The sequence below is a fragment of the Sorex araneus genome, chromosome 1 (assembly GCF_027595985.1).
Source record: "Sorex araneus isolate mSorAra2 chromosome 1, mSorAra2.pri, whole genome shotgun sequence".
Classification (NCBI taxonomy): Eukaryota; Metazoa; Chordata; class Mammalia; order Eulipotyphla; family Soricidae; genus Sorex; species Sorex araneus.
Genome location: NC_073302.1, coordinates 293,001,662 through 293,018,326, shown reverse-complemented (window position 1 = coordinate 293,018,326; position 16,665 = coordinate 293,001,662). Strand labels below are relative to the sequence as shown.

General features: G+C 42.1%; 1 protein-coding gene across 1 annotated transcript in view; it reads right to left on the bottom strand.

The window, feature by feature from the left end:
* Positions 1–236: 236 nt before the first annotated feature.
* The window catches only part of ITGBL1 (integrin subunit beta like 1), a 256,659-nt gene continuing 240,230 nt past the window's right edge, over positions 237–16,665 (bottom strand). Inside the window, exons 9-11 of the mRNA XM_004614046.3 lie at positions 12,330–12,476; positions 4,003–4,116; positions 237–3,026 (exon numbers count right to left, since the gene is read on the bottom strand). Coding sequence (XP_004614103.3) covers positions 2,935–3,026; positions 4,003–4,116; positions 12,330–12,476 — 353 coding nt within the window. The 3' untranslated portion in view covers positions 237–2,934. The remainder of the gene's footprint in view (positions 3,027–4,002; positions 4,117–12,329; positions 12,477–16,665) is intronic.

Sequence of the window (16,665 nt, the reverse complement as noted above, 5' to 3'; positions counted from 1 at the left end):
TTTAAATTTTTGATAGTGAGCCTGCAAACAAAGGCTAAGCTATGTGTTTTTCAGGGCTTTTAGTGGGTATTAGTGGGTCCAATCCTAATCTTTTTCTGGCAGAGATTGTGTCTGCGTTTGATGGAAGTCCCTCCCTTCAGTCTTTTCAATAGTCTAAATTAGCTCTAAGAAGTTATGGAGTGAGTGTGGTATGATGAGTCTCCTCTGGACCTTGGGACTTGTGCTGAGTTTTATTGGAAAAACTCTTATGGGAAAATTCCTGTGGGCTAGGTCAACAGGGTAGTGTCAAACGCACTTGCACCTTTCCTGAGGAAGTTTCTCTGTTGTAACATTTCAAAAGCAAGGTACAAAAAACACATTTAAGAATAAAGGTAGAATTTGTCTTTAAGCAACTTTTTGTTTTTAATTTTCAGATTTACCCAGTACCCAGTAAATTAAACCACTTCTTAATCCACTGACTCTTGCATACAAAAGGAGTGAAAAGAAATATTTCTTTTAAAAGGAGACTCTTCATTCGAGTTTTGGTCTCATGAAACTCATGCTAAAATTCAGTGTGGTTCAATGATTTGTAGTTCAATGAACCACACAAAATAGGTATGCTGAATAAGTGCTTCCAGTTTGGCCAAGGGATTTGGCAAAATGTAAAATTTGCACAAACTAAAGTTTGCTCTTTATAGTATAATTCCCTCTCCACATCTATTCCTTTTCTTGAAAAACATAAATGCTGAGGACCTTTTTCTTATACAGAGCATAGACAGAACAATGCTTTTGTTATCCTTGTTGTTAATGAAGAAGGGAAACAGTTATGGAAAACCAGAAGAGATATAAGGCACCTTGTGGCCCTGTGATATTACTTAGGAAAAGGCAGTTCTAACCAGTTGGCCAATATTTTCCATCTGGGAGTCCAATCCAGCTGGTCACCTGCTTCTCTGTGATCTCAGAGCTGAGATTGAGTTCACTTTTCCCCCTTAAAGTATGAAACACAAACCAAGAGATGTATGTGGCCCCCAAACCAAAAACATTTGACATATGGTGGTCCTCTCTACAAAGCAGAGTTCAATGATAGGAAAACAAAATGCCGTTGGTATGGTGATTACTATAATGTCATGAATGTTTGTTCATCATCCTAGAAATCATCACAGGGGTCTCTGAACTATTACAATAGGCAATTTTGAGGATTAATGTGCTTAGAAAAGAGAGAAGAATAAAATTTAGATTATATTGACTGCTTCTATTTCCTCTCATCTTACAAAATCTGTATATCAATTGACATACTTAGGAATCGAGATACAACTAGCATGGTTGCACTTCATAATCTCAGGATAAAGGGAAACATTTTATAAATATATTCAAGTATGTGAACATGGCTAGTATGTCCAAATCAGCATCAGTGAAATTTTCTCTTAAATAATTTTCAATACTAAATTTTAAAGTAACTCCACAGGTGCATATTTTCCTTATTTTGGGCAATTTGGCTTATAAAGTCCAAGCCATGACTTGAGAATATTTACACCATAAAGTAAAATTTCCAAGGAAAAATTTTCATCTTAAATGATAAGGAAATTATTTTGTTATATTATTCTAGAATTTTACAATATATAATTCACATTTAGGAAAAAGTGGGGTATTTTTTAGCTCTAAAGAATTAAAGGTTGCCTAAGCTAATATGTATAAGTAGATTTAACTGTAAATATGTAAGGGAAGGCCAAATTATTGTACATTTTCATAATTCAATGTGAATTTCATATACAATAAAATGCCACCACTAAGAAAATAAACATTTTATTCCTATCAATGAGTGAATATTTGTAATTTCTATTTAAACCATTTTTATATTTTGGTTTATGTCCTCTGAAATTTTGAAATTTGTACACTGTATCTTGTTTTTCTTAAGTTCTTTCCACCACCCTGCTTGCCTCGTAAGCAATGTGTCCTTCAGAAAACAAAATGAGTGCACATCTCAGACCCTTCATAAAAAAATATTGTCTTTTTTTAAAAGGCAAACTACTATAAAATAAGTTAAATAACAAAAATCAGATTTCTGTTACATGCAGCCCCTACCCAGTTGTTAAAAAATCTATTAACAAAATATAAATACCCCTGAATAATAATCATTATTTGGGAATAATCAGTTAACAAATATATATTGACACAGAGTATAAGTAATGTATGTCACTATTTATTTATAATGCTTAATTGTACATTTTTCATGATTTCTCTATGTAAAGAAAACCTTCTTTGGTGAGTTTAAAATTAGAGTAGGCACGTGGCTCAGCGACTACTATGGACCAGTCTTTATTTTTCAAAAGCACCTGGTGATCTTGCCTCTGGCACCCAATCTCTTGTGTGATTGTTTTTGTTGTTGTCCCCATATGAAAATGCCGAGTCATATGGGATCCTGCCCCACTACGAGGGACTGAGGTGAAGAGACCACTGTCCTAAGCTTCTGATAAGGTCTCTGTCACACAGGAATGCACCATCCTTGTCACCACAAATGTCAGCAAGTCTCAATTTTGGCACTTTTGACCTTAGGAATCAGATATTCCTTTATATGGGGGTGCTGTCCAGTGCACGGTGGGATGTTTTGTAGCATCCTTGGCTTCTCCATATTAGATGCCCCAGCACGTCCCCCCACTCCACCCATATGACAATCGAGTTGTCTGTAGACATAACCAGACATTCTCTGGGTGGTAACAGTGCCCTTGTTGAGAGCTACCGATGCCAGTTATGGAAGAGAACTTCAGGTGTTGTTTACTTCGGAGTCCACTTAACTCATCTTTAGTCAGTATCCACGTATCACCCAGGCTTTCAGAAATAGAAAAATATGCAATCGTCTGTTTGACCTGTTCTAGTGGGGATTATACATAGTTTCCTTCACACTTAATATTCTAAGGGACTAGATAAATAACGATCCAGTCCTCTCTCGAGTGGTTGTTATGGGTATTCTGTGCCAAGCCAGATCTCACATGCGTTTCCTGTCCATCCATCCCAGCATTCACAGTTTCCACAGCTACAGAGTCCATTCCCTGCAAGAAAATAACAGATCATTCTCATAATCAGAATGCATCTAGTTAAAATATATTATTGTAAGCCATATTTTTCATCATCAAATCAACTCCATTTCCTTTCTTCAGATTTTCATATTGTTCATTTTTCTTATTCTTACATCTTATTATGCTGCTGTTACAAATTTGATCCTGCAAAAACTATGGTATTTAAATTATGTATTATTGGCCAAACAGTGAGTATCCTGTATCAATTCAGTTGGACTTCTATTTTGTAATTTTATCACTTCCAGGTAGAAAGAAGTCTGATTTAAGAGTGAATACTAAAGCATCATAAAGCTCCTTGATTTAGAGTGATGTTGTCCAGATGCATGAGATAGAATTCTTGTATAACAAGAATGAACAGAAAGTGGATGTTTACCCCAGTGACACAAATGCTCATCTTTTATTTTCACCGAGAAATAAAGGAGAACAATTACACACACACTGCTTTCTCTGTTACATATTTAAACAAATACATGTTAAATCCAACTAGGACTCAGGAACTTAGCATACTAACATCAACCAGTTTTGTTTCATACTTCCATATTCCCAAGGCATTTACATACATGTTACCTGAAAACAATCAACAAATCATCTATCTTTGTTTCAAAGGATATCCACTCCCTACAGTATAATACAAGTGAAATGATTGTCAAATGAATTAAAAGTTCTCTATACTATTAGCTGTGTGTGTGTTTGTGTGTGTGAGAGATTTGTGAAGGGGAGGAAGTAGTACTTATTTTGTGGAAGGTCCCTATGATTATATAATTGAACTTCATCGGGCACTAATGTCAGTGCTCTTTCTCAAGTAGCCACTGACCGTTCCTTAGTTCCTCTGTATGAACCCTGGCCCAGTTTCATTTGGAATCTCTCCTCCCCAGCCCCATACTGCCATGACTCCTTCATCTGGATCGTAAGTGGTGAGAACAGAGAACAATCAATCAATACTGCACACCTGTACAGATAAGACCGTCGTGCTGGTCACAGTCTCTGTCATCACAGTCGCAGAATTCTCCAGAAACATACCACTCCTCAGCAGAACAAATGCACTTTCCACAGTGACAGGAGCCTGAAATCACAAAGGGTATTACTTGCTGTCAACACCCAACTATTCCATCCAGAATACCATTTCCTCCACGCGCTGACAATAGGCTTCTAATAACCTCTTTTCCAAAGGTAAAAGTTTATTGAATAGCTGCGGGCTCAGAGGGGAGCATCACTTACTGTAACTCAGAAAGGTTACCCAGGAAAGGCCTCATTACGGATCCAGACAGTGGCAATTAGACTTCAGCAAATGTTCCCTGGCCTGGTCTGGTGCAAATGTCAATGAGAGCTGCAAATGGCTGATTCTTCGAGAGGGTTTTCCAAAAAGGTGCTCACAGATAGATTTTTTTCCTTAATCCATTATTTGAATTGGGTCACATCTTGAAAAGTAACTGCTTTTGAAAGGACTCAAATAGCAAGATCTCTTACATAAGGATGATGCATCTTTTCTCAAAATACTAAATTGTTAGTCTTAAAATTTTGCATCTTTGTTATATGATTTTCTTGAAGTAGGTTTCCACCTGCCTCTGGAGCAGTTCATCGAAGTATTCAAAATGCTCATCTAGTTACTCATGCCCTCCTGATGTATTACTTCTAAATTGTCTCAAAATGTTTTTCTTTAATGAGAATTGAGGTCCAATTGCATTTCCATTATTTCACCCATCTCACATCCCTTTATTAAAAAAAATTGGTTTACTATGAAATAATTCATGGTAGTTTTATGTAATTAATATATATAAACATATAAATGGTTTCCACAAGAAAAGAAAGTTATTTTGATTTAAGTATCTGTGGGTCATGCCAAAAATCCCTCAAATGATGAATTCTTTTCTAAAACATAGTAAAGACAAATTTAAAATCAAAAGGAAAGTTCAACATCCAAAACTTCTTTTTCCATTTTTTTGGTTTAACTGTTCTTGCCAAACGTGATCCCCTTCCACTAGGCGGTCATCATAGTATCCAGGTCAGAAAGCAGGAAAATAGAAAGTAGAAAAATTAATAATTAACATGTTTACCCACATCTCAGCTTTGGAGATGCAAAAGGTTTTCAGAGCAGGACAAGGAATAATCTTTATTGTTCTCATAAAATGTCTTGGTTGAAAACTGAGCCAACCACCTATGTAATGAAAGTGGTTTAGGACAGGAATGTTGGCTAAGCCTGGGTATTCTGAGAGGATTCAGTTAAAAGTGTCCCAAGCTTGAAGTGTCCCGTGGCATTTCCTACCATGGAAACTGGTTTGTGTACTTAAGCTACAAAAATCTAATGGTCAAATGAAACTATGGGTCTTTGCAAGGTACTCTTGTCATCTCGTCTATGGCAAGGAATAGTCTAAACTGATTATATGCTGAGAAATACAGTTTGTTTCTTCACTTCTTACTTATTTCTTTTTTTCCTTTTCTCTATGTTTTTCTTGGGTGGAGCCATGCCTGCTTCTGTTCAGGGCTTTCTATCGTCTCTGAGCTTGGGGATCACTCCTGGATATTTTCAGAGACGTGAACCTTATTCACCATACTATGTCCCTGGCTTCTGAATGGTTTCATTTTGTCTCAACGTGTTTCCCAGATATCTAGGTTGATTTTTACACTCCTGATGGCAATATATATAAGTCTTGAGTTTCTAAGGTTTCTAAGTCTTGAGTTTCTAAGTCTTGAGCTACTTACATGAGTCTGGGAGGGAAGGTGGGTCCCTCCTGGTCTTAACCAAGCACAGAATTTCATTATTTCAGAGACATTTTCTTCCAAACTTCAGAGATTTTTAAATTTCTAGGCATGGAAATACTCAACATTCAACTATTTATTTAGCAAATGGTTAGCATTATATCTCCAAAGAAAATGTGAGACATTTAATGGACTTTTGATTAAAAACTGTCCTCAGAAGGCACCCAAATTAATGCATTGTTTTTAAGCATGGGGAAGATAAATTATTTGAGGCATTTGACTATAGTTACTTATTTATAAAATAACATCCCCTTACGTTGCAAACTTTTTTCTACAAAGCAGCAGCAAATGATTTCACACATCCACGATTTTCATGTTTTTCACTGAAAATAACTTTATAAAGATTGTCACAATTCAAAAAGATCTCACAGTCCATCTCTGAAAGAATGTCCCTGGGATGACTTGAGTCGATGGCTCCTCCCTTCTAAATGTTTCGCTTCAGACTAGAGATAAGTATTTTTCTACAGCTTCTGAGCAAAGCTAAAGTGTACATGGTATGCTCTAATAAAACATTTGACAAGTAAATTCTCTACCATCCCTAAAGTCTGCTAGTCACTGAAATACTTAAAAGAAAAATGGGGTTGATTTTTGTATGTGTTATGAAAATTTAACTTTTTCCTCGGTCAGCGTTTTCCCCAGCTGCATGGTTCCCTCCTGTCTGTCAGTTCTTGGGGTAGTTTAGAGACAGGGCAGTCTTCTACTGTTTGGGAAACCTAGAATCTCACAGGGTGTCACAATAACACACAGAGAGAATTAGGACCTGTTGAAGGACCTGTATTGTAGAGAACCCTGCCTGCTCTCACTGACGATGACACTGCACTGGCCAAGACCCTTCCCAAGCAGGAGACCCCGTGTAGACATAAAGAGCAGCTGGTCCATCCTGGCAAGAGCCTAGGTATTAAGCTAATGATCACCCCACCACTAACCCTCTTAACTTTCCGGGGACCCTCAAGAATGCTCTCATCTCCCTCCTGTGCTTCACAGCGACTTCTGGGGAATTAATCACACTTTCCTGTGCAAAGCATCTTTAGAACTTAGGGCAAAGCCATGGGTATCTTTTGCCCTCAAAGATAAGAAAATGCAAGTAGAGAGGACCAGGCAATGGCCCAGGGTTTTAGTCGGATTCAGTCTGCTCTTTTCCCTATCTACCTGCATATTTGGGTGTCTCTTGCAGGAAAACCTGTCAGAGATCTTCCAAATGTGAGGCGTACCTTTCTGCACTGGAAGCATCCCAGTTACCTTTCTCTTCCCTGGTACTATGGAGGACAGAGGTGGGGTGGTGGCGAGGGCAAGGTGGGTGGCTCATGAGAGGAACGTGGACTTATCTAGATGATAATCTCAGCATCCCCGAAGAGTTTTGGGTGACACTTCAGGACATTTGATTATAGCAACTGTCACCCAACAGCATCTTTAAGAATGTTAGAAGCAAGAACCTGGATTTAGGCTGAAGTTGCCAAGCACCAGAAGCATATTTTTGTATCCTTGGACACAAATAGATAGTTCCCCAAGTGATCTAACAAACCAATGGCCTATGAATTCCATCATGCACTCTGCCAAGGTAGCTAAACTTCAGGGAGATCTGACTATAAGCTCATCTCTCTAGTTATTCAAAGATATATTTTTGGCTCTCGTGTGAAATACCCACCCCCAAATAAGTTTGGACTTCTTTTACATGCATCAAGCCTGACAAAATGCTGCAACCGACATCTCAGCAGGCAGTTCCACAATTGTACAGAGTCCTCCATCTGTTATGAAGGTCACAACAATGTCTCTTGTTTTAAATTTTTCTATGGAGTGATTTATTGTCTTGGCTATAACTTTGTAAAGAAATAAAATGCTATTTCTTCATCGTCTCCAGAAGTGATGGCTTTTTTCTCAGTTCACAAGAAACATACCTTCAAAAGGTCGTTTTGGTGGAAACCCTTAGCTAGGGACTCTGTGTGTGTGTGTGTGTGTGTGTGTGTGTGTGTAAACTCTGACACCTTCATCATATTTATCTCATAATCAAGGAAGAAAAAGAATTATTTTTTGTTATGATTGTGGTTAGGGGTTTCTATATACAAAGTATATGATAAATTACACATTATTCAATAATAATTTTTTCTGAGATTCTGGCAAATCCACGAGGTCAGTCAAGTGATGTGTGATACCATAGAACCTATTTCTCTTTCCCAACACCATGTTGAAAAGCTGGATTCTATTTCATAAGTTACTTTTCTTGTGCTTCCTGCAGGCTATTGGCCGGGATATCCTCCTTGAAGACAGGGCTGGCTGCTTTGTTCCCACCATTCTTGGTGCCTAGCACTGAGCAGAGTTCTACTATCTTCCTTCCTCTATAGTCCACTGTGATGTCTCCAGAATGGAGCAAAAGAAGGGGGTTCTATTCTTCTGCTGCCAACAGTGAAGATACCCACAGATATCCCTAACAAGCGCCTGAAACATGCTCCCCAAGGCACTTTCAGATGCCTTTGAGCAAAGACCGAAACTGTCTTTCTACTCACTGTTAGTGAATCAGACAGTTGGGACTAGGTGTTTCGACCCTTCGTCGATCTCTAGATTTTTTTTTTAACCTCTCCGAGGAAACCAATTACATAGGTATTAACTGGAGATATTTTCTAGTTATGTAGTAAGGAAATTCTTTTCACTCAATGTTTAGTCAGTTATTAGTTGCATTTTTTTACAGTTATGATGCTGAAAAGTGAGCTTTTTCAAATGGAATAATTTATAACGTGGTTTTATTTTATTGTTTTTTGGATTTTTTGGGTTTGTTTTTGTTTTTGTTTTCTGCTTTTTCAGAAGCAGAACAGTGCTTCGGCTCTCAGGAATCACTCCTGGCAGTGCTTGTTGAACCCTCTGCAGTGCCAGGGATCAAACCCCAGTTGGGCACATGCAAGGCAAGCACCTCACCCTCTGTGCTCTATCCTTGACCCTTGGGACAGTTTATAAATAAAGTTGTTTAGTTTATAACTCCTCTTCCTGCATGAAACCCAGCCTAAGAGTTGACGGACAGCTGTGCCTGACCCTGGGGAGCCTGGCTTCCTTCCCCTCTTTCCACTGCAATTGGTTAGGAGTCACCGGAAATCTGCTGGCAGAAAATGCCACTGCTTTGACAGTGCCTAGTCAACACACACACACACACACACACACACACACACACACACCACCACCACCACCACCACCACCACCACCAATTGGATGATTTTTTTTTAATCATAGTTTTGATTTGGGACCACACCTGGCTGTACTCAGGACTCACTCCTGGCTGTGCACTCAGGGATCACTCCTGGCTGGGCTAGGGGGATCATATGTGGTGCTGGGGATTGAACCCAGTGGGCTACATGCAAGGCAAGTGCCTTATCTACTGTGCTCTCACTCCAGCCCCTGACTACTTTCTAAACTAAACCACTGTAAACAAGCACAAGGGTACGAATGAATGGCCGGCCTACTTCCAAGGCGTCTCTGGGATAGCTAAGATCCTTACTAACACTGTCATGAAAAACTGAGAGGAAATAAAGTGGAGGGTTTTGTGTTTGGTATCGCACTCAGAAAAAGAAATTCATCCATTTTCAACCCTGTTTCGATTTGGTTTTTGTTTGGGGGCCACACCTGGCAGTGCTCAGGGCTTATTACTGATTCTGTGGTCAAGAGTCACTTCTGGTGGACTCTGGGGTGCCTGAAATTGAACTCGGGTTAGCCACGTGCAAGGCGAGCACCCTCCCTACTGGAGTATCGCTCTAGTTTCTCAGTCCTGTTTCTAATGCAGGACAGTTTACCGGGTAATCTGATGACCTTTCTGCTCACCCCCCTCATTCCAGGGAATCTCCTTACTATCCCCTTCCAGCTCCCATCAATTGGTATCCCCCTCACCCCGATTCTTCCCTGTGTCTCTTCCATTCAACCTCCCTTTCCTCCCTTTGGGAGAAAGCAGGTGTTTCCAGGAGTCAAAGTTCCCAGAGAAGGTTTGGAAAATATGTTTAGGATTTGGGATGAGACTGAATTTAATAGGAGAATAAACAGCACAAAGCAACTGCTTGAAATGGATTTGAGTGCCACCAGACAGTGGCCATTGCATTAGCGGGCTGCCCCCCTGCTAGGAGTAAGTCAATGCAAATCTCACTAAAACATGGGATTTCTGGAAAAAGAATTGGGTCATCTGTTGGAAGAACAAACTATATTTGATTCTACCTTGCTTTTGGCACTGTGTATGGTCACACATCCTTTGACTTGATGAGCAGCCCCGTCTCCCACATAGCACTGCCTCTGAAGGACAAGGAAGCTACAGCTTCTCTTTGGGGGTTATCCCCAAGGGCTCCCATCCTATCTCCCCTTCACCAGAACTCTTCAGAGACCCACTTTGCTACTGTAGAAATACCTAAGTGTGGGGCTGGAGCGATAGTACAGCAGGGAGGGCATTTGCTTTGCCTGTGGCCGACCCGTGTTTGATTCCCAGCATCCCATATGGTCCCGCAAGCACCACCAGGAGTAATTCCTGAGTGCAAAGCCAGGAGTAACCCCTATGCATTGCTGAGTGTGACCGAAAAAGAAAACAAACAAAGAAAGAAATACCTAAGTGCTAATCCTGCCCCAGGTAGGTTGGTGTTTGATGGTAAACACCGCAGCTTCTAGAATTGTCTGTAAAATGGGACTTGTCCTGTTCTGCCATGAACTAGTGAGGCAAAGAGCTGGGAAATGGCAGGCCTCTAGTCTCCTAGGGGCAGCTCTACAACATCTGGTCTTCTGGAATCTTCTCAGCTATTCTCTGAATCATCAACTAAGATGACCAGCACGCCATTGCATGCACTCTAAAACAGGGCTCAAAGTCCCTTTAAGGATGTACACAGAAGGACCAGAGTGACAGGGACTGTCACTATCCTTCGGCTTGATGAAGCAGCCCTGTAGGATAGGGTAGGGCATTTTTCTTGCACGTGGGGACCTGAGTTCAATCCCCACAATCTTATATTGTTCCCCAAGCACCGTCAGGAGTAATTCCTGAGTGCAGAGCCAGGAGTAACCCCTGAGCATCGCTGGGTGTAATCAAAAAAGAAAAAAAAATAGGCATGTACACAGAAGGGGCAGAAATACAGCCCAGAGCTTAAGGCATGCTCCTTAACATGTGGTCACCCTTGGGTGGCCCTGAGAACTAGGGTAATCACTCACCACCTAACCCTCTACATCATCTGGCTCTACATCCTCTGGCTCTTGCAGAGAACTGCGAGTGGAGCTGGCTGGGAGTCACTGGTGGCACCCCAGGACCTCTTGAGAGTCTACACCCAGTGCCCCACTAACTCCTCAAATTATAAAAATAATTTACATAGAAACATCAGAGTTGAAGTTTCTGGAATTTGATGCGCTATTATGCCTTGCCTGACAGCTTCAGCAGAAAAACAGTTGCTTCTTTAGAGGCCAGAAGGCCTTTGATGGGATTTGCTTTGCTTCTGGAACTAGTTTCTGAGTTAAATGCTTGATTGGGCTGGCGGCTCCCAGCCAATCAACCTGAACATTGTAATTACTGGACAAGCTCACATTTAAACAATTTCAAAAAATATATATGAGTGCACATGTTTGCTTGGAAAATTGGTGATAATTAGGCCAAGGCAACCAAGAGCAGAATTTCAGATTCAGATTTTTTTTTCTGACTTTTAAAATTAAGTATAGGATTCTGCCTCCTCAGCTGCTTTCTTCTGGCTGCCTCCCCTCACGACAGCCGGCCTACGCCACCCCGCTCCCTTGGGTTCTTTGGACTTCTCTTTCCAAGCGATCAGAATTCCGGTCTTGTCCCATAAGAGGCTCGTCCTCATGGGTTAGCAAGGCTATGCTGTGATCTCTGAGAGTCAACTCAACAAAGCTCTGTCCTTTTGCCTTTTTTCCTTTGTACCCTCCATTTCTGTTCATTTTGGTACCCTTTCTTCTTGTCTTTTCTTTAATAGGGACCACCCAGTGTTGGGGGGTATTGGGAACACCCATGGTCTCTCCCCCAGCGGCTTTGCCCTTTGATAGTCTGAGAGTTGGCTGGGTGGGCATGTGGCACTGTACCTGGGGTCCTGAGGGAGGCAACACAGGCCTGGCATCTGCCCTGCCTCTTGCCCTTTCTTCTAGGTGCGGCCCTCTTTGGTTTGGGGGCTGCCCTCTCAATGGTGCTCAGAGCTTACTCCTGGCTCTGCACACAGGAATCACCCCAGTGGTGCCTACAGGATATCAGGGATCAAACCGGTGTGAGTGATATACACGGCTACGACCTTGGCCACTGGACTATCTCTCAGCCGGATATGTTACTTTCCAACCTGTCTTCCTCCCCCACGTGGTGCATTCACGTGACCAACATCTTTCCTCAGAAATTCAGGACAGTGCATCTACTTAATGCGTGTCAAGTCCTCCATGCCTCACCTCTCCCAGATCCCTTTCAAACTTCAAGCCACACACAGGCCAGGACCGCCCCCCCCGCCCCCCGCCTCCCCGGGAGGTTGCTCACAGAGCTGCATCGGAACAGGCAGTCTACCCCAGCTCCACAGCGATACTCACCCTTCCCCGAGCACAGCGTGCCATCGGCTGATTCACACAAACTCCTGCTCTGTTCCTCTGTCAGGTTACACTTGCGCGGGTGTTGACAGAGCTTCCCAAACCAGCCTTTCTCACAAACACAGAGGCCGCAGGAGCAAGTGCCGTGACCTGCAGAGGGATCCCGGTGGGATGAGAGGAGATGGATGGTAAGAGACTGGAGAACAGGCAGCGGGTCGCAGCATTCCAGAAAGAACCCTGTCAGACCCAGGATTTCATTTCCTCTCAAGCAATCCGCTGCCTCTCCTGCAGAGTTTGCAGGGGATGATCTAAGAGAGCCTCAAACCATTCTCACTGACATAGCTGACTGTCTGCCGGCTGGTTTCTTACCGTTGGTGCCTGGGAAACAACAGAGAACTCCTCCGAGTGACAGCTAATGGTGTGATACTTGATGCGTGTGCCTCTCTGTTCTTATTAAAGAACAGATGTACGTGTCAGTAGCAGCTGGAGGGGAGGGATAGGGCCACCCCCAAGTCACTCATTTTGGCAAAAGACGTATTTCCTAGGAGGGAAACTCAAGCCTAGAGGCGTCAGAGGCTGTGAAGACATAGACTTGTGAATAGGAGGAGCACGGTCCTCACCACAGAGGAAAGCGCAGGGAAGACCTAACTCTTAGCTCTTGTCCGAGGACAGGACAGTGCTTCAATCTGCACAGCGCTGGCCTCTCTGCTCATTGCATCTTCCTGGTTCCACTTTCCCTGCCCAGAGCTCCCTGCCCGAGCAGTCTAGACCTTGCAGGCGAGGTTTTTTCTCACCATCTTGCTCATTGTATAGAAGGAATAAATGTTATTATCAACCCATTTGTTGAAAATAGGCTAAACTGGGCCCCCAGTGAGGTGTTGATGCCTGGGTGTGCCTCTTTGCATAGCATAATCCTTACACCCTTTCCTCTGCAGTCCCTTGGCCAGGAGTCGGACAATCTGCTGGCTAGAACCCCACTGTTTGCCTCTTAGGGTATGTGACTTTCTTGGAAATCATCCTTTACTTTGCTAATAACCTAGTCCCATGCTCTTTCTGCTCCTTCAAACCTTCCGTTCTGCATTCCTCCTGGTTACTCCTTCTACTTGCTAGGTGAACTGTCCTATTTACGACTCATCTAATAAAGCCATTTAACTCTCCAAATTTGGCATTGGTTGTTGGCACTCTTCTTTCTGGCCCTCTTATCAACCTGTTGGGTGATGTGTAGTTGGTTGTCTATAGTTTGATGGATTCAGAGTGGGGGAGTTATTTTGCTAAGTCCGTCTAGTATGGCAAAGATGATGCAAGTGAAGGAGACATGCAGTTCCTTTTCCCACTTTGCCCTCAATCTGGCCTCTGTCAGATTCTTGTGTTTGACATGTTGATTATTCAGTACAGTTACTAACTTTTATTTGTATATGTCCTCACCACACACACCTGTGTGACACATACACCTGTAGCTATCTGCATATTTTTTTGGCTTTTTCTTGGGGGGCCACACCTAGAGTTTCTCAGGGGTTGCTCCTGGCTCAGTGCTCAGGGATCACTCCTGTCAGGCTCAGGGGACCATATGGGGTTCTGGGGACCAAAGTCAGGTTGGCTGCACACAAGAGAAGCCCTTGTACGATCACTCTGGCCCCTCTTCTTTAATTTTTGGTTTCACTTAATAATTTGGTTTTGTCCTCTGTGTACATGCCCGCTGTCAAATCTCTCCACAATGTGTCTTTGTTAGGCAAAGATTTGCTACATGTATATTCTCAGTAGAGCATTTTGCTTGGTATTAGGGAGACAACGTGCTGGACAATGCGAGCTGTGCCTTCCTCCCAGACACACGAGCTCATTACTCAGGCCACTCAGCTCTCTGCACTGGCTGACGCCATTCTGTCTAGACCATTGGCCCTGGCCAGACCTTCAAGATCAATCCTTGTTCCACCTGCTCTTGTTCTCAGCTCTGCACCAGGAAGGGATCATGGCCAATGAGGCTCTATCAGCAATTCGCTGTTACAATTAATTTAACGCAACTCAGATCATGTTTTACTATAGATTGTGTTGAAGCTAATCTCCTCATAACCCCCTGAACCAGGTTTGTTCTCCACCATTTCCACCGCTCACTCAACAGTGTAGGGTTTGAAGCTCAGAGACACTGCTAATCACGTATGATTAATTGCTCAACCACACATGACTGGAACTAGACTCTAGACCCCCTGGCTTCAATGTCACTTTTTCCCCTGGTGACACAGTCCCTCTCTATTTCATTTTGGAAAGTAAGCAGTAACTACAAGTTTGATAGATCCAGTTGCCCTAATTCCTTTTTTAAATTTTTGCTAATTGCTGTATAGTTTGAAGGTATGTATTTAACATTCTTCAGCAGTTCCTTCTTTTAAAAATTCCTCCTATATCAGGTTTTAATTTCTCATCTGTTCTTTATTCCTTTGTCTATCAATCTGTTGTCTACTTTTGTTTCTGATCCAATTATTTATGGAACCCCTGGTGGTCCATCCTTAATCATCTTCTTTGGTCTCTTTGTAGTTGGTCTTTTGAAAAATTTACCCAGTTCCAAAACTTCATCTAAGCACAAAGACCACAATAACCATATGGCTGTAATTCCAGCTTAAATCTCTCCTGAATTCCCCTCTGATGAACCATTCCTCATGTTAGACTCACATTCAAAATTGTCGCTTCATCTCTAAACAGATAATTTCCAAAGCAATATTTCTATACTGTCCAATTCCTAAAAGGGGTGACCTGAAAAATTTAAAGGCAACCAAAAATGCAAGGGACATTTATTTGGGATCAAAGAACTATAATCTGGGAAAGTCTAACTTGGGAAAACTCTTAAATATTGGGGCTGGAGTGATAGAACAGTGGGTAGGGCATTTGCCTTTCATGCAGCCAACCCAGGTTCGATTCCCAGCATCCCATATGGTCCCCCGAGCACCACCAGGAGTAATTCCTGAGTGCAGAGCCAGGAGAAACCCCTGAGCATTGCCAGGTGCGACCTCCCTCAAAAAAAACCCTCTTAAATATTGTTCCCAAAAGGGCAATAGAGATAGTTTGTTTTATGGTAAGGTAAAAGAAAGATTATGAAAGTTGTTTAACAAAAATGTTCATTATTGCTTAAAAGCTTGAACTCCTGGCTATACATACATAATTGGTTGCTAACTCCATCCTCTTACAAAAAGTTTGCAGTCTTTATCTCTAGATGTTTTCTTGATGGTTTCTTAGGACAATTACTTTGGATTTAGTTCCTTTAAAGGTTTTTTGTTTCATTTTTAAACTAGAGAGATAATATAGTGTCTCCATAGAGGTGGTCTGATGCCATTAAATGACTCATATGACTCTTTATTTGGGGGCCACACCCAGTGATTCTCAGGGCTTACTCCTGGCTCTGTACTCCAGAACCACTCTGGGAGAGCTTGGGGGATCATATGTAATGCCGAAGATACAATCCCTATGAATTGAATGCAAGGCAAATGCCCTACCCACTGTACCATCTCTCCAACTCACCCTTTTTTGTTTCTTTTTTTATATTTTATAAGTTAGTTCACAATATTTTATTACATTTAATATTTAAACACCCATCCCACCACCATTACACCTTCACACCACCAATTTTTGGATGTTTCCATAGCAAGCCCCAAGCCCTGTCCCAAAACACAAAAGAAAGAATATATTTTGTATTGTCTGTTATGAAGAACTGCTGAACATGCTTACAAAAAATGCTTTCATATAGGAAGCAGTGTGAAGATTTTGACAGGAGCCATTGAGACATTCTATAGGCTATCACTAACATGTTGTTAAAGTTTGGGTGATGTGAGCTTTGATATATATCTCTCAAAGTTTGTATACATGCATATATATATATATATATAATTTCCCTATATGATTCGTTGCCTACTGTCTGAACTGCATCATATATGGCAAAAGGGTAGGGAGTATCTTATGATGTGTCGCGTGGCCGCTTTCACAGCTCTGCAGTCCAGGAATATGTTCACTCATATGTGAAGCTCGGCCTGAGCGTGTGGAAAGCAGCCTAGAGCCTGGCGGTGTTTGGGTAGTGGAGGTCAGCTGCCAGGGCTGGGTCCCTTGGGGCAGGGAGAACTCTCACCCGCTCCCCTCCGGGGTGCCCCAAGTGAAAACAGCCTGGTGCAGAGTCCAGTGGCATGGCTATGGGGGCCTCATTTTATGCTCCCTCCCGGGAGAAGCAGCCATGAGTTTTGGAGGGTGGCCAAAGAGGGGATTATCTGGTGCAGGCTGGAGCTGGCTTATGGGTGTGATCCCTGGGTCACCTGAGACTGGGGGAAACGGGTAGAGGATCTCTGCTTCCGGTTCCTGTTGCGAC